The sequence below is a fragment of the Colobus angolensis genome, unplaced genomic scaffold (genome assembly GCF_000951035.1).
Source record: "Colobus angolensis palliatus isolate OR3802 unplaced genomic scaffold, Cang.pa_1.0 Scaffold75, whole genome shotgun sequence".
NCBI lineage: Eukaryota > Metazoa > Chordata > Mammalia > Primates > Cercopithecidae > Colobus > Colobus angolensis.
In genome coordinates this window covers 6,159,862-6,182,817 of record NW_012121265.1, presented here as the reverse complement: position 1 = coordinate 6,182,817, position 22,956 = coordinate 6,159,862, and the positions used below count along the sequence as shown (strand labels likewise).

Sequence of the window (22,956 nt, the reverse complement as noted above, 5' to 3'; positions counted from 1 at the left end):
ACAACTCCTTCGGTACTCAGATGGAAAAACCAGAGATCACAGAAGCAAGGGGATTCGATGCAGGGTCTTGTGGCGAGTTACAGACACAACGAGACTAATATCTAGGTTGCTCACCATGGGAGGCCTCTGGGTGAAAGCTCTGAATTTGTAGCAGACACACCCACCTTGTATAGATCCTAGACATCATGGGAAAATCGACTGTGCACTTTGGCAGGTAGTTCTTGGGCAGTGATCTTCCAGCTTTAAGTATAACCAAATTTGGTTTGAATTTGCCGAGCAGTCGTATCTTTGAGGAACTCATCGGCTGACTTGTGGATGGCTTTGGCACTTCTGTCTCATGTGGGATTTGTGCAAACTATTCTGTATTATCCTTTCCTGTCTCCTTTCTTTCTATTGAAATTGTTCTGACCATCAAGACCTAACTGTGCAGCCTTCCCCAGTCTCGTGTCCCAGAAATTCTGCCATCTTTCTTGGCATTTCCTGAGTTCCTGAGTCCCTGAGTCTCTATCACAGTGTCACCATATTCTGTCTTGATTTACCTGTGTCTGTAAGGCTCCTCATGCTGGCACAAGCTCCATGAGAGCAGACATCTTTGTGTCTCCTAATGCTTGTCACAGCCTGTACACAAGGCAAGTAGTACTCAGTGTTCACTGAGTAAAGTTTTCTATAGAATTACTATTAAAACCAGCCATTTATTTTGCTTGAGGAGGTCTCCAAAATGACCAAGATGTCTCCTTATATCCCCTCCAAGCATTCATTAACTGATGGATTAGTGAGTTTGTCGTGGGAAACATAAAGGCTCGTCTCCATGTGCTTCTAAGCATTGTGTCTAAGTTCTGTTTGGTTTCCTGAGTGAAACTGTCATAGTGTTACCAATGGAAGTTAAATGCCTAAGAGTTTCTTATACATGGGCTGAGTGCCTCTGTGACTGGGGAAGCCACCTCACCTCATTTTACCTTGTCTGCAAAATGAGGAACTGGGGCAACTCATCTTCAGATCTCACTGAAAGCTAATGGATTGCTTTTGACAGAAGGAGCTCCCTTGGGCCGTATATTCATTTCCTAGTTTGGAGGAAGGTGGGGACAGACAGAATTGACTTACACCTTTATTTTTATGTCTACGGTAAACCCGTGCATACTAAAGCATTCCTCTGGTCTTTTGAGGTGAGTGTATACATTGTGTCTGGCACCGTGCATCTTTTACCAAGAAGTAATTTTTGTTGAGTAAACTTGGGTTGTGTGAGGAACTGCATGCTCACCGTACTCAAATAGCTTTTGCTACCTAAAGGATAGCTACTCACATGTACTTGACTTTCTTTAAAGTGAAGGATGATGACATTTGAAAAACAGAGGTTGAGAAGGAGCAGATTTGGAATTGATGGTTTCCTAGGACACTTCTGGCTTGAGATTTGTGTTTTACTTCCTTTGGAATAGCTCTATATTCCTCTCCCTCCCCACCTCTCCCACTGCCCTCCACCTCCCACCCAATTAAGGTAGTAGCAATGAAATCATTTTTTTCTGAAGCTACCCTGTAGTTTGAATGCAAAGATAAAAAATACAGTTGCTAGTAACATTAATCTTCTATATGTGTACCTGTTGAACTTGAGCTCTAAGGAAGAACCTATTGGTATTGCATGCTTTTTTTTTTTTAATGATTATTTGCATGCTTGTATGTTTTTTAGTTTCTGACCCATGTCACAGTTATTTTTGGGGCTAGCTGTTCTGCATTTACTTTCTGAATTCATTGTTTTCCATTTCACTTTTGTTTCCTCTCGCCAGTATCTCCAGATGAAATGGCCACTGCTTGATGTCCAGGCAGGGAGCCTGCAGAGTAGACAAGCCCTCAAGGATGCCCGGTCCCCATCGCCGGCACACATTGTCGTAAGTAACCTCCCAGAGATGATGGCTTCCTTTATTGAGGGGGTGAAAAAGAAAGTGCTTTTTTGATGATAACAGGCCTTATTTGTCATTTTTCTCTTTCTTTAAACAAATTTCTTTGGAAATATTCTTGGATATAGCCTATGTCTATAAGGTATTCATTTTCTGCTATTGGACCTTAATGATTGTAACCTACCCAGAAATTTTACAAACCTTTCCTCCACTCTTTTCCATGTATTCGGTTAGAATCTAGCCTTGCGGGCTCTAGTTTATGGGACACAATCACTATGGTATGGAGGAGACTAGAAGTGGTATCAAAGCAGTTATAAAAATACATTCAGGGGAGGTGAGGTGAAGAAGAGGGAATTAGAAAACTCAAAAGGGGGTCCTGGATTTGAAACTTGCCTATTATCCTCTCCCCCAATTTATCTTAATATTTGTTGCTAACATTCTACACTAACATTAGAAAAATTTCATCTGGGCTGGCTTGATTTGTAAACCTAGAGTAGAAATGAACTTAGAAAGGCTAAAATGGAATTTAATCTGTACAGCTATGACTTTGAAAGTATGTGGGTTCGATAGAGAAAACATTTGTTTTTAGTACTAAGAGATTACAAGTGTGTGTCTACATATATTTTTAATGTATTTTCTTAGGGCTTTGTAGGCTCTAAGAGTGGAATTTATAAATTAACCTCTTGAGAAGATAGCTCAGCCTTATTTGAAGATTCCCTTCTATATATCATGAGCTGGACTTCATGCTTTTGAAATAATTAATGGAAGGCACATTTTTATAATGAATCCATCCATGACAGGTAGAATTATGCAAAGCATGAATCAATCATGTATTTTTCATTTAAGTATCACAAAATGTTAATCATAAATACATTTTACCTCTATATTGTAATTTCTAAAAATCACAAAACAAGTTTCTTAAGTAGAAAAATCTTAAGATGCATTCTGCCATTTTGGGCTAACTGCCTCCTTATTTTGGAGCTTGCTGTAACTGAACATGTGTTATTTAATGAGTTATACCTCTGTCATATGTATGTGTATATATCACAAAATAACTTATTTTTGTAAAATCATAGTTTGAGTCATCATTTGTGACAATGTCTTCTTTTCTATGGTATAAACGAGGCATGTAGAAAGAAGATTGACATTTGCTAGAAGCTTCCCCTTTCTTCCAACTCCACAATAAAATGGATGCTCATAATTACGTCTGCTCCTATAAGGTCAAAATTTCAGGGCTGGAAGTGACCTTAGATCATGTAGGCCCAACGTGCCCTCAGAAAAGGAAACTGAGGCCCAGAGATGCCTTAAGTGAATTGCCCAATGTCACACGCTGAGTCAGTGGCCAGAGCAAGGCCTGGATCCAGTTCTCTGCTCCCTTTCTAGAGCCTTGTGGTGTCTTCTCTCCTACGGGAGGTGAAAGTAACTTGCTGTGGTTGGTTCTGTTTTGCTGACTGTAAATTGGGTCATGGTCAGGGACAGTGCATAGGTGTAAAGAAGTTGTTAGTTGGGGGTTCTAATGCAGGTTTCTTTGAAAGTGAATGCCCTGTTAAAAAAAGTTCTTAACAAACATACAGAGATTTTTTTAAAAAGTGTGACAGTTCTAGACACCTAGAGAATAAAGTGAAGAAGCCTGTTTCACTTTTACCGCCTCCCTGAATTTCCCAGCGTGGTCCAGGCTGTGAAATTTATTTTTCTGCTTTTGGCAATGGTTGATGGGAATTTCCCACATTTATTTTTTAGTTACAGAGAAAGGACATTATCTTTAAAATCTCTTCATTGTTTTCTCTCTTTGAGTGAGGAGAGAATATGCGAATCCTGGCAGTAGTTCAGAGTGGACACAGCCCCTGTGTTTGTGGCATAGGCTCTGTGGGCCCCATGCCAGGGGGCATTACCCCCGTGCAAGAGTGGGGATTCGTCCATTTGGATAGAGCAATGATTCTCCACCCCAAATCCCACAAGAACAGTTGCCACAACTTAGGCCCTAAGCATCTCATTTTCCTATGTAGAAGTTAATGATCTGGAGGAGATGGCAAAGCATTCCTTCCAGAGCCTGTGTGGATTTTGGCCAGGGGTGCAGCAAGGGGGCTTAGGCCCCTTCTTCCTCTGCTTTGTCTTAGCAGGTGTGTTGACCCATAGCAAGTCCCCTGGGGCATACACACCATCTTGTAGTTGGAGACCTTTGTCCAGAGCAGCCACAACTGGCAACTGTCCTACAATCTTTTGTGCTTTCTGCTGTGCTAAAGGGACCTGGGAATGGCCATTGCCTAGAGGGGATGGGCTGGTGGAGGAAGGTGGGCTCTGGGAGCTGGGGAGAAGGGAAAAGCCATGAACTTGGACAAAAGGACAAATGTGGTTTACCGTTGTGAAATACTTGAATGCTTGTCATGAATGATGATTTTGGTTCTGTGAGTCAGCCCTGTGATGGGGCTTTTCTGCAGTCTTCACCTGACACCAGGGGTGAGAAGGAGGGTGTCTGGGGAGGAGGAATTATTTGAGGGAGACAGGAAAGTAGAGTGGAAGAAAGGCCTTGTGTTATTGACCTCCATCCACCTGGTCACCTCTAGTTTTGGGGATGGAGGATGCATACACCTTGAGACTACAGATTTATGATTATATTTTTGCTGAATGTAAGGCAATGTGCCAACCAAAACCAGCTGTACCTTGGCTGGTACGGTGTGTCTGTGTTTGTAAAGGGCGCATTCTGAATGGTGGCTGATACATCATTTGGGTCTTTGTAGAGTCAAACATCGGCCAGAGGGTCTGGTTCTTGTTTGGAGTCGCTGATGAAGGGCTAACTTTTCTGCAGACACTTGGGGCTCTTGCCCACACTTTGCTTTTCATTCTTTTTAGTCAGACATTGTCACATCACAGTGTTTCATCAGACATGTTTCAAAATAATTGTCTAAGGATTGCTTCCTAATTTCTCCGAAATTTGGAATTGTTGCAAGTTTTGGGCCAAGCTATTTCATAATTATTTCTACTGTCTTGCTTGGAGAATTAGGGATGTTTTCAGTGTTTATTATTAATCATTCGAAACTACAACTTTCACAGATTGCTAAGAAGAATAACTTTTTCCAGTACCCATTTGGGGCAGAATCTTCACATGGGAATTGAGAGCATTTCGCTGGACTATTTTAATCTGATTGGATTATTTTCATGTGGTATGTGGGTTACCACATTAGAAAAAATTGATGTGTAGAATAAATGTTCTTAACAAGTGGAGATCAACTTATCAAATGATATTTCAATTAAGAATAGACTCCACAAATTTTAGTTCCTGTAGCTGATATAGCATCTCGTTTGTTACAATCCAGTGATTCCTAATCTGTGTTCAGAGGAGAGAGGAAATTGATTCCAACAGGGATGATGTCTTCATTGGCTGGCCCCAAACTGGGAGTTTATACAAGGAATTAGTCTTTGCCTTCCTCCTCCCCGCCTTCCCTCTCCCTTCTTCCCTCCCCACACCCCCCCGACAAATTCATGGACTTCTTAACAACTCGGAGACATTAGCCACAAGTTCCAAGACACCCCCACCCCCCAGCCTCCCCAATCCTATTTTCGCATTCACATAACTAAGCTCTTTTTCTTTCTTGGTGGAGTTTTGAAATTTGTATTTTTAATTCTTTGCTCCCTTTTTCCCTCTTACAAAATGAGTGCCAAGCAGCTAAGTTGTGCTGAGTGGTAGAGTTTGAGTCAGTCTTGGCTGGTAAGCTGTGGGGTTAGGAGCCGCTCCCTGGATGCCACCTCTGGTGTCTTTGCTATACAAAGACTTTCATTTAGCCTCCTTTGTATCCAGCAAAAAAAGATTCTGTACCCCAAATGGTGGTATTTTGGTATAGTATATGTCTTACAAAATGGCAAAAGGCTTCAAAAGTTCCTACAGTTTTATCTTGGGGGTTTCCTTTTGAAGTCGATGTAGAATTTTACCTTGGGGTAGATTTTTTGTGCTTCTTGGTCTGGTGTGTTTTGTTGTGTAATGAGCATGGAGGTGTGGGATAAGAAAGCAGACTGAATCCTGAGGAACAAAGCCTGCCAGACCGTGGTGGTGTACTTTTCTTGTTGTTATTGCTTAAATGCTGCAAGAGAGTGGAAAACACGAAATAATGCACGATGGGTAGAGCTTCAGAGAAAGTCTCTGCCATCTACCCTGTGCATTTTCAAGGAAGCTCAGAGGGCATGCTGAACCTTTGCTTTTTGTTTCTGAAGAGTTCAGGGGAACCTACCCATAATTAATTTTGTAAAACACTACCTAGAGAGCACCCTCTTGGTTATTAAACACATGTGTTGTTTCGATGGGATGTTTGACCTGGATTCTGGATGCTTGCTGGGATGTGGCATGTGTTGGGAGGCTCTGTGCTGCCTGCTGAGCACCAGCAAAGTCACGGTGGCCCCTACCTCTGTGGGAGGCCCTGCGCCAGGTGCCCTCAAAGAGTAGAGGGCCCATGAGGCTATGACCAGGGGGACCTGATTTCAGCGGAGAAGTTGGTGGAGATTACAGGCCTGAGAGGCTCCCTGAGGAAATTGCATTAAAAGTGAGATCTGAAGACTTGATTGGGGTTGGCCTGGTGAAGGGACAGGAGAAGGGATGGGGAGTGTGCAGAAGGAAACATGTATGAAAGTCCTCAAGGGAAAAGTGCTTGGTTTGGACAGAGGTAGGAAAATCAGGTAGGAGACTAGAGGTTGGGCGGGGCTCTGGGAGAGTGACGTGGGGTGCAGCATATGGTGAGGATTTGACACTGGGGAATCACTTGAGCAGGTTGGCTGTTTCAATAGGAGCGTGTATTAAGCTGGCAGCAGGGATGGTGAAAATAGAGATGTGGAGGAAACAGCAGTGGAGCTTGCTGGTAGGTTAGATATTGGCATTGAGGGAGAAAGGAGAGTCAAAGGTAGGTAGCTGGAGATGCGTCACTGAATGGGGAGTATTGGAGGAGGAGCAGGTTTGGGGTGGAAGCGTTGTCTTTTTGGAGAGATTGTATTTGCCATTGATTGATTCATTCGTTGTTTCTGCAAATGTTTAGTGTGGGATAAAGCATTCTAGACACCGAGAGAGAGCGGAGTCGATGAACGATAACAGCAACAAAGACTGTAGCGCTTCCTACAGGAGGCTTGTTCCAGTTGCTTCAGAGGCTGTGTTACCCTTATTCTAGAGAGAGGAGGAACTAGGCCCAGGGAGGTGGGGATTTGCCCAGTTGCGGGAGTCAGGATGTGAAACAAAGCAGCCTGGCTCCAGAGCACACCATCCTTTCAACCACCTCAGAGAAGCTGGGAAAGAGACAATTAAGTGGGCGCTTAGAGCACAATGTGTGTGGTGTACCAAGAGTGGCCTGGAGCCCTGGGAATCCCAGGGAACCCCATCCCCACCTGGGAGTGGTGGGCATGGCTGGAGGAGGCCTGCTAGCTTCACTGGAGAGTGGGACATGCATCAGGGTGGCCAGAGACTGGGCTTCTGGGTGTAATGCTGTGACTACTGCAAAAGGCTCATTGACACATGGTGGGGAGGGCCAGCGTATTTTCCGCGGGCAGGACATTTGGGGGATATGGGGTGTGACCCTGTACTGAGTATCTAAAATCTTTTACTTTTGGATTATCTCCACTTTCTCTACTGCATATATACTTTGTTTTTATTTATTTTATTCATTTATCATGACTCAGCCAGACTCTCTAAAAGAGTTGACTTGTGTTTCCTAGCAGCCACTGAGTCAGAACTTTCCCATTTTGCAGTCAGGGCTGTGGTCAGGGTGTCTGTGTTGTCTAAGGATATAAAGCAAGCCTTCGGGCACTGCCAAAACCTTATTTTATAAGGAGAACTATGAGTACCTAATAGGAAGAACCAGACAATCAGGTTATCTTTTGGTGGGGAAGAAGCGGTCGATGGGATCAGTGGTGCTTTGAAGGAAGTGGGTGGTGTAGACTCCAAAGCGTACATGGGGCCATGATAGAGTCCATGGTCCGATGTCCAAAGCTTCCTTCTCTCCTCCCAGAAGCTCTGTCCTCTGGTGAAGAGTTTTGAAGTTCCTGAGGTTTGGGTCCATGGTGTGGCAGGTGACACCATGGCAATAGAAGATATCCCATCAAGAAGGATTGTGTGACCTCAGTTGTAGCTTCTGCATATTGGAATCACAACGATTTTCAGGGCCTTAAAATCACATGCCATTTCACCAACTGCCCTCCCCCATTTTTTTCAGCACTGTTTGGTAGCTGTCTGTTTCCCCTGATATTCTTGGACACTTCCAGAGATGGGGGCTCTATCTCCTGGTGGTAGACCGTTTCTTTTTGGTACAATGTGAACTCTTAAGAGAGTTCTGCCTTTAGGGAGCTGCAGTCTCTCTCTCTCCTGGAAATGCTCATCTCCTTAATTCATGTTTTGCCATTTAATTCTGCTTGTGCTTCAAGTTACATATCTTGACAATTTGAAGGTAGCTGTTGTACTCCTCGCAACCCCCAGGTCTTCTCTTCAAAATGATTATTAGTTGTAATTCAACTCATCAGTGACTGGTATCTTAGACTACTTAAGGATGGGAATTGCTAATTTTGTATTTAAAAGTTCTACCTCTAAAGTAAGTGAAATTTATTTTTAAACGTAGCTTTCTTCATTCATAAGCTTTATGTTCATTGTAGACAGTTTGGAAAACAGCCCATAATCTCACCACTCGGAGATTACATTATGAATAATTTGGTATATTTCCTTTTAGAAATATACCAAATTATCCTTTTTTCCTCTGAGTGTATGAATATTTATATTTGTTTTTAACATACTTGAGCTCATAGTGCTCAGTATTTCCAACCTTCTGTTTATTTAAAATGAAAATTGCTGTAGTTAATAAGCACTTTCCTATGTCATTAAAATGCTTAAGGATTTTTAATAACCACATAACAGTCCATAATATGATTAAACCCCAATTTACTGAATCAATGCCATATTGTTGGGTCTTTAGATTGTCTCCTTTTGTTTCTGCTACTGTGAATGATGTGTGATGATCATCTTTGTGCATATATCTTTGTCCCCCAACCCCTCCCCTTTTATTATTTTCTTGGGGTAGACCCCTAGGACAAAAGTTAGAAAAGAACAAAGTGTTAAAAAGTTTCTTGATACATAGCCACAGATAATTTTCCTGAAAGTTCTCAACGTTTATAACTACCGGCAGTACGTAAGAGAGTTATGGTTGGAATGATTTTAATGTCTCTGGGGAATTTAATAACAAAAAAATTTCAGCTTCCCTGGAGAGAGACATGCCCGTAACTCCACCCTGCCCTAGAACAGAGACCCCGCCCATCCAAGTCAGCCTCCCCAGGTCCTCCACCTTCAAAACAGGCAAACAAAATGATGGTTTCTTGAATGATTGGTAGGCTTCACGGTCAGCTGTTTATTTTAGATGATTCACAGCATAACTTTTATATGTTTTAGGTACCTTAGCCCCTGAATATACTCAGTTCATTTAGGACTATTTTAGAGGTCTTGAGTATACTCTTATAACCTCACATTTTTTGCAGAATTTTTTAGTTCTATTATCTTTGTTTTCATGGCATATTGTTGGGCACAGATACTATTTATTCTATGCTATGTGTGAGCTGGGTCAGGATTGTGACCCTGAGTTATGTTTCTGGGAAAATGTACCCACTTGTCAAAGATGCCGTTGGCTCCTGTGATTAAGGTCAGCCCACAATGAATGTGGGGAGGGCTGGCAGCCTCTCAAATCAGCTCTTGACCATTTCTCAAGCTGGGGCCTGTTGTGCTTGGGGGAAGAGTCTTTGGCAGCTCAGCTTGGGGCTAGCGTTTCCTGACATTTGTTTCGCTGAATGTTAACAAGGTTACTGGAAAAAAGGGTTCTCTCCTAAAATAGGTTTAGGGAAGCACTGGGGTAGGCGAAGTTAAAGAGTTTCTTTAGGGCAGGATCTTGACTCTGCAGGGGGCTTGGAGGCCTTCCCTAGAGTGGGACTTCCTAACACTGCAGAGCTCTTCCCAGCAAGAGGGGCAAGATTGGGACCTACTTTGGAAAGCTGTTTTTGTTTCGGCACCTGCTCTGTTTACAAAGCGTGGGAGCCTGTTTTAAATTAATGTGCGTCTACTTAGAGCTACACTCATGGTTTTGACTATGTTTATCTTTCCAGTAAATAAAACAAAATTGTTCATTTGGCACCCAGCCTGTCCTGCTTGTCATTTCTTGTCTCGCTGATTAACTCTGTGGATGGGGTATGCTTCTCCAACCAGATTGTAAGTTTCTTGAAGCCAAGGAACTCTGTGGTTGATTTCTTCACGTGTGGCTCTCTTTCTTCCCACAATGGTGCTTCGTTAATTAAGCAGAAAACCAGTCTCTGGTTAGGGACTGGAGTTGATTTTGTTTGGAATGAGTGTGACTTCATCATGACCTGAAAGTGTTCAGGACCATCTTGGTTAGCACAAGGGCGTGGACGTGTGTCTACTTTCTACCTGATGGGGCAGCATGTTTTGGGGAAACGTAATTTTGGGTTATGACACTGCATGGTTTGCCAGTAACTTGCTAATCCAGTCTTATACATTCCAGCTCACAGTGGAGCGTGTCTAATTGCCACAGCAGCATTTATGTGGAACGTGGTTGCACAAAAGCTCCAGAAAGTCAGGCTGAGGGCTCCTATCTCTCCTCTGTCTTGGTTTAAACTGTCTATTTCTGAGGAATCCTGGGATGGGGCCGCTGGCTCTTTAAGAGAGAGCCCAATTTGGAAATCTAGGACTTGACCGTTGATTATGGGCAATAGATACATTTTAAGAATGATGTTGTAGGCTGTATGAAGTTATTTGATGATTGTTTTGTTAATGGCTTGCAGGTCAGATTTTCATCTTTTTAAATTAATTATCATAAAAAGAGAGAACAATTGGATTTCAGAATTGTCCCTCGAGGTGTACTGGAAACTCAGGCGCAAGGGACCCATAGGGGTCTGGCTTGGAAAGTGTATTCCTATGTCCAGTTTACACATAAGGATGTGCAAATTCAGCAGGCTAGCTGAGCTGCCCAGGAATATCCAGGCAAGAATGACCGTATTCTGATAATTACTCAGGCCTCTGCCTCATCTCTGCCACCTGCCATCCCCGCCCCGACTCTCTTCTGAGTGCCAGGTTCGGCCTCCATTTGAATGCCAAATAGACAGGAAATTAGCATTCCCAGAATCCACGTCTTTAGTGCACTCTCTCCCTAGCTCCAAACCTGTGATTCCTTGTGTTCGACATCTCAGTAAAGCTCAGCAACATTGACCCATTACTTAGGCCTCAAACCTTGGGCGGCATCATTGATTGCTCTTTTCTTTCACACCCCACATTCAGCCCACCAGCCCATCCCACAGGACCAAGCGTGTCCTCTCTACCTTCAAAGTGCGTGTGGTATCCACCGCTTATCACCACCTCTGCCATTACTACTGGAGTCCAGTGCCATCATCTCTCAGTTGGATGTCACCAGAGTGTCTTTGCTGGTCTCTTTCTTACTCCCTACTTTTGTAACAGCCTATCATCCATCTCTGGTCTCCACAGCTCATTCCCATACTTTGAGAGGGCTTTTGAAAGCCTTAGACAGATCACATCACAGACCTCAATACTGAAAGTCGGGATAAATTTTATCTCTGGAAAGAGGCCCAAAGCAGCGATGAACAGATACTTTGTCCTGTCACATGATTGAAAGGTGGGGCTTTGAGACCCAAGAGCTTAGAATGGAGAGCCTAGATGCCATTAAGCCCAGGCGCTGGCCATGCTTCAAGGTTTGTGCTGGTGGAGGAGAGATGGCTGGGGGTCGTCTGCAGGCTGAGCAAGCCCCTGTTCATCAGACCCTGGCTCATCCAGCAGGGGTGGCTGATGTTTTCCATGTTGTACCCTGAGTGGGACCTGGATGCTTTCCAGCTGTGCCACATCCGAGCCCTGCAGGCCATGTGTCCAGTTGCAGCCTGACTGCAATGTAAGGCTGCTGAAGAGCTCTGGATGGTGTGAAGCAGTCTGTTTTCTAGCCCGAGCCTGCATAGCCAGCGGATCCTGGACCGTGGTTAAGTGCATCACCTAGCCTTGAATGAAATGGGGTCACCGTGTGTCCAAATAGTGGGATAAAGGCTTTACTCTTGTCTCCCTGCTCTGAGGGCACAAGCTGCTTGTTTCTCTCACAAGGACACTGTCTGTGTTGCTCAGGTGCTGGGGTGAAAAAAAACAGCAAGCATTTGAAAAGGCCGAAGAAGGAAGGAAAGCTGAGAGCAGCACAGCCCTGGGGACTGATCCATCCCATTGTCTCCGAGGTGGAGGTGTTATCAAGTCCTGTCTTTGCGCCATACCTCTGACTGTTCCCGGAAAGTTAGACCCAACTGAAGAACACACTAAGAGAAGTGTTTCCCCCCAGCCGTTTCAGATTGAAAGGAGACACCAACCTTGATGGGCGGAGGTAGAAAATACAGTCTAAAAACAGTGTCTTGTAACTGAAGGGGAACATGACTGGGCAGAGGGCTTCTGGTGAAACTCTTGGGATGATTCAGTTGGAACTCAGGAAAAAAAGTTTTTTTTTGGAAAGAGGTAGCAGCCCCCTTCAGCCAAAGCTCATAAATGAAGGAATGTCTGAGACTCAGAATTACAGTGACCAAGGCAAGACATTGTCAAAGGCTAATAAGTGAGTTTGGGAGAGGCCATCTCCATTTTTAGAATATGGCCAAACATCTTTCCCACTGTCTTCCTCAAGCCCCTTCCCATCCCACTTCTGAAAAGCACTGAGTTGGCCGTTATTATGCTTTTTTTGAGAGGGAGTCTCACTCTGTCACTCTGTCGCCCAGGCTAGAGTGCAGTGGCGCCATCTCGGTTCACTGCAAGCTCCGCCTCCCAGGTTCACGCCATTCTCCTGCCTCAGCAGGTAGGACTACAGGCATCGGCCACTGCACCTGGCTAATTTTTTTTGTATTTTTAGTAGAGACGGAGTTTCACCGTGGTCTCGATCTCCTGACCTCGTGATCCGCCCACCTCGGCCTCCCAAAGTGCTGGGATTACAGGCGTGAGCCACCGCGCCTGGCCTATGCTTTTTTTCCCTTAAATTATGAAGTTGTTTTCAGGTATTGAGAATAACACCCAGGTGTGAACTCCCAGCGTAAGAAATCAGGCATTCAAAGTGGAATAAGGTTCTGAAGCTGACATCTGTCTCTACACATTTTTTTTTTTTTGATAATACCGTTTCCTATCTCCACCCTCACTCTTTCATTGTGGTGAACTACACTTCCCTTGTTCCATTTGGTTCTGTTGCAAATGTGATTAGGCAAGGAGCAGATATGTGATACTTATTTTGAGTCTTTTACACGCAGAGAGGATCTAAATCTGGCTCTTTGCAACTGCCTTCATACACATGCATACACACACACACACAAATACACACACACATACATACATAAACACATATATATGCACACACCCCTGACTCAGTAGAGGACCCTCATTTGTAGAAGGGTAAAATATGGGTGAGGCGGAAATGCCTTTATGGCCCCATGGAGTTCTGTGTAGCCAGTTCCAATCCTGGGCTATTCAGTAAGAAATGAAGTTGGAGATAGTTTTCTGTCCCTTACAACCAAAGGAATTCTAACTAATAGTCTGCCAAGTTTTATGTTTATAATAAAAAATGACATGCTTTTTCTTTTGGATTTTTAATGCTTTTGAATTAAAAATGCTGGAACTTGAACTGATTCTTCTATCGCTACATAAATAGAGCCCTATAAGATTAGAGCATGCTTGCTTTCTTTAAGAACAGGTTGGTTTGTGCTCGTCTGAGGACTGTTTTAAGGAGACTTATTATACACAATCATCCCCCACAAATGATTTCTAAAGAGAGGCTGGTATGAAAAAAAGGAGTTTCCGTGATTCTCTCCTGTGGTTCTGGGGAATTCTGAAAATGAACTTTAGGTATTTTTGTGAAATTCTTATTTTCATATTTTTGGTATCTCAGAGTTTTCTTTTCTGCCTTCTGTTTAACATATTCCTCTTTGCCCTAAAGCTCTCTTATTTTTGCTCCTTGGGACAACTGAAGAACCCTTAGATAATTAATAGTATGAAATTTAGTTGAAAAAGGTCACAATAATGTAATAACATAAATAAGGAGGTGTCGTGTAGTCTCCTCTACTTATTAACACTTATTTGTATTACTCTAAGCATTATTTTTTAAATCATGGAAAATTGGTGGCAAGATGAGCATACAGTTGTTTATTTCTGTTTGACTCATTATGACAACTTCACTATTTGATGAAGGTTCTGTACATTCTCCTTTAAGACACACAGAAACTGTGAGAAGATCCTGCAGCTCCGAAAGGCTACAGTGTCGATCCGAGGACTCTGAGCCAAGTGCAGTGTTTGTACCTGGACTGCAGGCTGGGTGGCGTCTGCTGGGAGCAGTGTGTTGAGAGAGATTCTGAGGCCGTATGTGTCAGGGCCTCCAGGGGAAGGATGCATTGATGGATTAATTTCTGCCAAGGCTGAAAGAGGAGAGAGTAAGAGGGCTGTAGAGGTGTCACAGCTGTCATTGCTGTTTTAGGCAGTCGAGCTTTTTGGGAAAGTGTCAGAAATTGAGCCCCCTACTGGATCTATCGGAGCCCTGTCAAATGTCCATTTAGATGTCCTGGTGAACAAAAGTCCTACTGACTCACCATTTAAAAACTTGTTCCAAATGAAACGATGGGAGAAAGGAACATTTTTCATCCAAACCCAGAATGAGGATGTACCCAAGGAAAAGGATGTAGGCTCAGGAGCTGGACTGTGGCTCGACTGGCTTGATGTATCCCACTTTGTTCCTCCCACAGCTGGGATGTCTCTTTGCTCTCCATGACCCATGTGTCTTGAGGACATGACACATGGGCCAAGCTTGAAGCGTGGATTCATTTTGAGGCTTCTACCTGTGAATGATTGCAGTGGATCTAGTCATATTTCTGAGAGTTACTGAAACTGGGCTTCAGTAGTGAACTCTGCAGTTCTCTTTTCCTCCCACCTTTCTATTAGACATTGCATGATATAAAAATCAAGGTATTTCTAAGAGAGTGATAACTTCAATGTTATCTAAACTTTTAATTTGGAAGAAGAGGAGTTCTTTGTTCTTTTTAAAAATATGCAAATGAACTTCTTTATCTGATTCTTTTTTGCTGCAAACCCATGGTGCCCTCTTCCCGATTTATCTGCTACACTGTGAGTTCAAGCCTGGCATAGGACACAGGCACAGCTCTAATGCCCCAACAATCTCATGGTTAAGTTTTGGAACATAATTTGAAAAATGTAACCCATTGAGAGGCAGTAAGGACATACGGTGAGCTAGTGCGTGTTTGGATGTCTGTGTGGAATAAGTGAGTGGGTAGAGAGGACATTTGTCAAGGAGCGGGAGGGCGGGCCATTGGCTTGGGGGAAATGGGCTGAGACTCCAGGGGTGGCCAGCAGCGCATACAGAGGCCAGCAGGGTTGGGCTTGGCTAAGTGCTCTGGTGTCTGGATGCCTATGTGAATTTCCTCCAGAAGTTTTCAGTTGGCAAAGTAGAGCCTGCTGGATATGGAGTAAGGGTATGGATTGTCGGGATCCTGCTGGGCGCAGGCGTGTGATACCAGAGGTCAGAACAGAAGCTGAGGGATGAGGCTTTGGGAGCTTTTTGTCATACACTGTCCTGGAGCCTCAGTTACTACAAAGTCTGCAAATGATAGACCAGAGCTTTGGTTCTCTCTCATGCTAGCTCCCGTGTTCCTGATTTTTCTTTTAATATTAGACTTAATCCCAGAATTCACATGTTGAAAGAAAACGTAGAGGTCTAGTGATACAAAAGCCTCATTTTGATAGTTACGGAACTGATGCCTTGAGAAATGGATAGAGAAGTAGAAGATCATGGTAATACTGGATGTTCACTGAGCACTTACTAGCTCCAGGCCTTTTCTAAGTAATTTATGAAGTTGTCAGGTGTAATCCTCACAACGCCCTTATGAATGAGCTATTGTTATTATCCCAATTTGGCAGATGAGGAAACTGAGACTTGGGGGGAAGATGATGTACTCAAGGTCACACAGCTGGGAGGCGGCAAGCTGGAATTTGAACCCAAGCAGTCTCACATCAGAGCCAGGGCTGTCACCCTTCCGTGTTACGCTGCCTTAATCAGGCACACATACAGGCGGGGAGAGGCAGGTTTCCGGACACCAGACCAGGCTGGTGCCGGTCAGGCTACACCAGGGAACCTGGAGGCCTGTCATTCTTTTGTGATGCTGTTAGTTCCTGTTGAGGAAGTGAGGCTTTGTGGGTTCCGAGGAGGAAAAGGTATGAACTCATGGCAAAAGAAAGGAACCAAAAAAGGGAGATACGCATCACAATGAGCCTTCTATTCATCCCAAATTATACGTCCTTTTATACCGTGTGTGTCTGCAAACTTGCGGGTAAATCACAAATCTTTCTGGTAAGTTACAATGGACGGAAGGTTTTTGCATTTCTCTTAAATCGCCAATCATTTAACGCCATGTGTAGTCACTCCCTGATCTATCTTTTGTATGAATTTGGATCTTTGTGTTTTGGGTTTGCCATGATGTTTGGCAGTTCCCCTTAGGGTGTCTGTCTCAAAGTTTGTCACACTGACAAGCTTTGGGGAGAGAAGTCAGAGGTGGGCTTCCCTGTTTTAAGTGGCTATATCTGATTGTTCTGTCTGTTCTCCAGGACAGGAGAGACTGATTGCTCTCTAGCTCTTTTTAAAATTAAAGCAACAAAAAAATGCAGAAAGGTACAAAGGATAACAAACACATTCATGCCACCTAAAATAACAATTATTAATCTTTTTTCCCCTCCTAGCCCATGCTCTTCCCTCCCAGGCTGTTATTAATATGAAAACCGAGTTCAGGTTTTTATACTTTTCAACATCTATTTATATTAACCTATGTATTATAAATAATCTTAGTGGTTTTTAACTTTTACATACGTGGCTTCACATTCCACATAACATTCTGCAGCATGTTTTTCTTTTGTTTTTTTCTTTATTTTTAAATTTTTATTTTGCAACATGCTTTTCTTATTCAACATTACATATGAATTTTATCTACACTGTACATTGAAATTTAGCTCATTCTTTTTAACTGCTATGTAGTATTGTATGGAAATACTACAGCTCTCTATTTCTGTATTGATGGTTAATTAGGTTGCTTACAGTTTTTTAAGATTACAGACTATGCTGTAATAACCATCCTTTGGGCAAGTGTACGTAGGTACCTATATATGAGTTTCTCTAGGATTCATACCAAAGTAGAGGAATTGGTCGGGCATTGGTTTGCTGGTTTTAATTTTAATTCACATGCTATTGTTAAGCTCTCCAGAACAACTGCATCAGTTGATTGGATCAATGAGTATTTCCATCACCAGCATATAAACTCTTTCCTCATAATCTCACCAATGCTTGATCTTGTTGGACTTGAAATTTTTGCCAGTTTGCTGGGTATGCAATGGCATCTTACCTAATTTGCATTTATTTGATGACTCCTGAGGTTGAGCATCTGGTCATATGTTTATTTTATCCTCTGTGGCTTGCCTGGTTTAATGCCTTCTTCATTTTAAAGAATCAGGTAGTTTTCTGTTATTGATTTATAAGAGCTCTTTATATAAGTTGAAAACTTGATTATATGTGTTGGAAATACTTTTTCTAGGCTGTGATGGTTTAAAATATTGCTTTAGATGGGTTTTCATTTTTATCTTTTATTTTAGAGATGAAGTCTCACTGTATTGCCCAGGCTGGATTACAGTGGCTATTCATAGGAAAGTGCATAGTGTGTTACAGCCTCCACCTCCTGGTACCAAGAGGTCCTCCTGCCTCAGCCTCCCGAATAGTGGGACCACAGGTGCACATCACTGTGCCTAGCTTTAGATGGGTTTTGAAAGAAAGAAGTTTTAAATTTTAATATCCTCAAATTCATCTGTATTTTCCTCTGTGCTTTTATTTTGTACCCACTCTTAAGTAGCTCTGAATTCTACAGAGAGTTGATGCGGGAACTCAGATTTTAATTGGACATCTGCTCTCCAACAGTCACATTGAAGGAAATTAGTTTTCGTTGGTAGGAATCTAAGCAAGGGGTTGATTTTTAAACTAGGCTTTAAATATAATTTAAAGCAACTCACCTAGAACAAGATACAAAAATTGTGGACTGGACCCATATCTGGAAAACTTGAAAGTGCTAGGGCAGTAAATAATTCTTGGTCATGTACTGCCGAGGTCTTGGGCTCCTGACTCTGGGACAGAAGCTTTCTGTATTTTATCTCATCAGTCTTAGCAACAGGTCCTCTTGAAGCAATTTTATCCCCATTCTAGAGACAAGAAAACCAGAGCTTAAAGCAGTTAGATAATTTATGAAGTAAGTGGCAGAGCCAAGATTCAAATCCAGACCTTTCTGACCACAAAGCTCGTTGCTGAATACTGCACCCCATTGCCTTCTTGCGAATTGGGATTTGTTTGAATCCCAACATCTTTATATGTTATTTTTAATTTGAATCTAATTGGAAGTGGGGCAGTGAGGGTAGAGGACAGGAAGAAGGGGAAGAGCCTGAGACTCAATAATAGAAACTAAAAACCCATCGCCAGGAGGGCAGTTCAAAAGGAAGAGTTCCATATTTCATGTAACCGAAACGTTAAAAGCCCAAATAATTGCATCATGCAAGTCTGATGCTGAGTAATCACCCTCCCCCATATTATTGGGGGGGGAGCCAGAAGTCTGGGAAGCTGCTTTTGCCTAAGGAATTACATTCCAGGGGACTCCGAGGATTTAGGTAACCACAAAAGCCATTTATTTCGAGTACACTGAGATTTCTACCACTTTGATCCCTAATCCATAGCATAATTAATAAATGAAATGTGCTGTAGCATGGGTTTTTTACAAAGTGTACTTTTAAAATGGCTTTTGGTCTGACATGATTCATTTGCCACTTGGAAAAGCGTCATTGCCTCAGATGGGCAGGCTGGGAGAGTCTGCCTGGTGGGTAGCTGAGGGCGGTTTCCTGGGGCACAGTTCCTGCCTTGGGCCTTTACAGAGCAGTCTCTTACAAACATCTCCCAGACTCTGCGTTTTCCAGCAAGTGTGCAGAAATAGGAGGCCAGGACTGAAATGCTATCTGCTCTGTGTATGTCAGAAGACCGCAAACCACTTATAACCAATGAAGATCTTTTTATTTGTTCTTATCCCTTTATGTCACTTGAGGAAAGTTGCTGTGAGTAGGTGATGACCATTACAGTGATTACTGGTTGCCCAAACTGAGAAGCCAGACATTTGGCTTGGTTTCTCTCCCTTCCTCTTGTCTCTCCTACCCTGTAAACACATACTTGGTGATAACCCATGGGGAGACAAGACAGGCTGGGAATATATATTTTTGCAACTTCAGCCTCCTGAGTTCAAGCGATTCTCCTGCCTCAGCCTCCAGAACAGCTCGGATTACAGACGTGCACCACCATGCCTGGCTAACTTTTTGTATCTTTAGTAGAGATGGGGTTTCACCATGTTGGCCAGGCTGGTCTCGAACTCCTGACCTCAGGTGATCTGCCCGCCTTAGCCTCCCAAAGTGGTGGGATTATAGGCGTGAGTCACTGAGCCTGGCCCCTGGGAATAATATATCAGTGGGCAAGAAAATATTCTTGCTCTTATGGGACTTCTGTTGGGGGTCAGGGTGTGGGGGGAAGGCATAGAGATGAAAAGCAGTAAACAAATAAGTAATAGGGGAAAATTTAAATACATTAATAAATAATAAAATAGAAATAAATCTGTTGGCTACTTAACAGGATGTGCCACGTTCCAGATATATTACTTTAATCCTTATGACCTTTGGGGGCTAAGCATTACTATTTCATTTTACAGAGGAAGAGACTAAGGCTCAGAGGGAAGGGAGGCGGCTTTTCACAGGTGGAAAGCCAGACCTTTTCAGTGGTCATTCAGTTCGTAGCTAAGGTCTTATTTTCTGTGCTCTCTGTCAGCTGAAAATGGGCAAGGTAATTTCACATGGTGACAGGAGCCATGTCAGAGAAAGAGCAGGACAGTAGAACAGAGAGGGACCGGGCCAGGGGCTGTTTCAGATGGAGGGTTGGGAAGAACCAAAATAAGATGTGAACGGTGGGAGGTGTTGGAGCTGTGGTGCTTGCCTAGAGGGACCCTCATGGAGCAATTAGAAGCTTCTGGCAGGAAGAACTTAATGTCTTGCGTGTGCCCTATGTAGGTTCATTAGGGCCTTTAAAGGGGGAGGAAGGTGGTGGCTGTAAATGTTACAATCTTACCTTTGGCCCCTAGGGATTCTTTCAACCTTGGTTCAGTAACAACTTGTGACTGCCCAACAGGGCTTCCTTTTGGGAGAGAATGGCTTGTTACATTCAAATATGCCATAAAAGTATCACCATTTATTTCAGTGTCTGATGCCCCAGCTTGGGGAGCCTGAGGAGGCTCTGAATAGGTCTGAAGAGGCCCTTTAGAGTAGAGATGAAAAGGGGGCGGAGAATCCTCAATTCTAAACAAAGAGTCTGCAATGGGAAGATGGCCAAATGCTGTTTTTGGAGTGGGTGAGAGGGAAAAGAAAGGTATGGATGGTTCGTTGGAAAATGTGGTTTTATACAGGGTTTTGGTGTCCGGTCCCTGAGGGCTCTACAACGTGATCCTCCGGGCAGCTCATAGCCCCAGCCCCTTCCTTTTGCTTCCTGGTGGATTTGTGAAAAGAAGGGGTTGTGTCTCCAATCTGAGCAATAAGTCTGAGGGAGGTGGATCCATGTGGCTTTCCTGTGTCCTGTTCCTTGTAAAAGTTCCAGGTTTTGGGTCGTGAGCTGTGCGCGCGCGCACGCGTGTGTGTGTGCGCGTGCGTGTGTGCTGTACCTTAGTATGGAGAGGTGGGCTTGGGCCAGTGGGAAAGAGAGAGACCCGCAAGCACAGAGTGACAGGGTTTGATAGTAAGCAGCAGGCCAGCATCGCTGCTTTTATTCCTCCGTAAATCCTTGCACAATGCCATATGCTCTTGCATTCCGTAGCTGCTGCATAGGGTGTGATTTAGTTAATGCCCACTCTGCAAACAGGAAACGGTGCTCACTGCTGTGTATGCTTTTCATGGAGATAAAGTGTCAGGAGCAGGACCCCAAACCTGTGAAATCACTAATGCAACCACCCCCACTCCATGCCCCAAAAGGGTGGGGGTGGGGGGATAAAAAGAGTAGGAAAGTGGGGTGGGGAGGGGAAGCTTTAGGGCCATAAATCAGACAATTTGTCAGGCGGTGGCATCGTTGGGAGGAAAATATTGATGTACGCTTTTTGTTTTTGAACCCGAAGTTTGGTTTTTTTCGGATGCATTGGAGGACTTTTAAATGTTTTTGAAGTGCCAGAGTTTGGACGTTAGGTCACCGTGGGTACCGGCTTGCATATCATTTCAGCGGAATATTTTCAAAACTCCATAAAAACATGCGGCTTTCAAGGCTGGGCCACTTGTTCAGGTCCTCCTCCCACCCCCCACCCTTTTTGGCAAAACCGTGCAAACATTGGTATTCAAAAATATTTTGTTACTTTTCTTGGCAAAGTGTTCCAAGAAGGAATTGCAACACAGTCTCAGAGTTAGGAGGCAACTTTCTGGGGAAAAGGCGGGGGTTGGGGAGGTTTGGAGTTTGAATCAAAAACAGACACCAAAGCTTTAATAAAATAAATGAAGCGGAGCCCTTTCAGCTCACAGTGGACTGTGTTGGTGCGCGGGTCAGGCTTTAACGTGCCTAGTGGAAATTGACAGTCTGAGAACTGGGACATAAACAAAAATGTCAGTCCCTGGGAGTCTTGTTCACTGGACAATGTCTCAATTGTTCCTTTGGTTTTCAAGGCAGCAGGGAGAGTGGAATATTAACTGTTTACTGCCCAAAGCTGGCTGGGAAATTGCCCGGAGAAGGGGAGAAAAAAGACAGAAAATCACGTTTTTTATTTAGAAACTATTAAACGTGTCAGTAAGTGATAGGAAAAGAGCAGATTTTTTTCTCCTTAATTATCTGCCATTCACTTCCATATTTCTGCATACCATTTTTGGGGTGTGTGTGCGTGAAGGAACAGCAGGGTGTTTCTTTTTAAATTTGAATGTTAGCCTTGCATATTGTCAGTTTTTAAAGCTTGCTGGCGTGTAGATTATCCGCCACCGGTGGATAGGACAGTAGGCTTAGGAAAGGAAGTATGATTTCTGATAACATTTACATTTTAGCCGTTCAGCAGATACCCTGTTAGTGTTTGTTCTTCTTCAGAATGCTCAGATAGAATAAAAATTAAGTGGTTGGAATTTTAAAAAACAAAATGTATTTGACGCTCCATAAAAACGCATTTAGTGATAAAGGGGTGAGGGGGCAGGAAGTAACCATGTCTGAGAGAAGGAATTGGAGGCACAGAGGAGATCCAGAATTCTGTTCACACTTGAATTTACTTGATTCGAGAAACAAACAGCAAAGCCTGGTATATTGGCCTTTATCTGGGCAAAGTTCACAACTCAACTGGTAATCATGTCCTTAGAAGCCTTAAAAGGACTGTGTTGTTGCAAAAGCAGCGACCGAGCTTACTTCTTCAGGACCGAATGCACTCGGGTTGTTTGTTAGATAAACTTGTTTTAATAAATGGGGGGCGGGGTGGTCAGGGGAGAGGTTTTCTGTTCTTGGAAGATTCCCTGATAAGTAGCTGTCTTCTCTTGGAGAACTTCAGGCTTTTTCTCCAAGCCAGGGGTTTGCAGGGAGCTAAAGTCAGCTTCGGCTCCTGCTTCCTGTCAGTCAGGAAGTCACTTCCTTAACCCAAATTACAAGCTAGGGCATAACTCCCCAGCCATACCGAAAAGAGTAGGTTTTTCCCAGAAGACTGTGTTTCTAGATGCGGAAGCATAAATTGATACGCTGTGTGATCATGGAATGCCCGAAATACGTAGGGAAGAGTGTCATTGTAAAGAGGCTGTGTCCCCAAGGAGAAGATGCCGCCCGCAACGGCTGGATCGGCTGTCGTGGCTGAGTGTGAGGCAGCTGTGTGTGACGATGACCTAGTAACCGCCCATGTGGAGTCCTGGCGGCCTCAGAACCCTGTCACATCTAGGCAAAATCTTGCATTTTTTATTTGGGAGGCCTGAGGA

General features: G+C 43.5%; 1 protein-coding gene across 1 annotated transcript in view; it reads left to right on the top strand.

The window, feature by feature from the left end:
* The window catches only part of TCF7L2 (transcription factor 7-like 2 (T-cell specific, HMG-box)), a 220,612-nt gene that overhangs the window by 90,301 nt on the left and 107,355 nt on the right, over positions 1-22,956 (top strand). Inside the window, exon 5 of the mRNA XM_011927924.1 lies at positions 1,779-1,880. Within this exon, the coding sequence (XP_011783314.1) occupies positions 1,779-1,880 (102 nt within the window). The remainder of the gene's footprint in view (positions 1-1,778; positions 1,881-22,956) is intronic.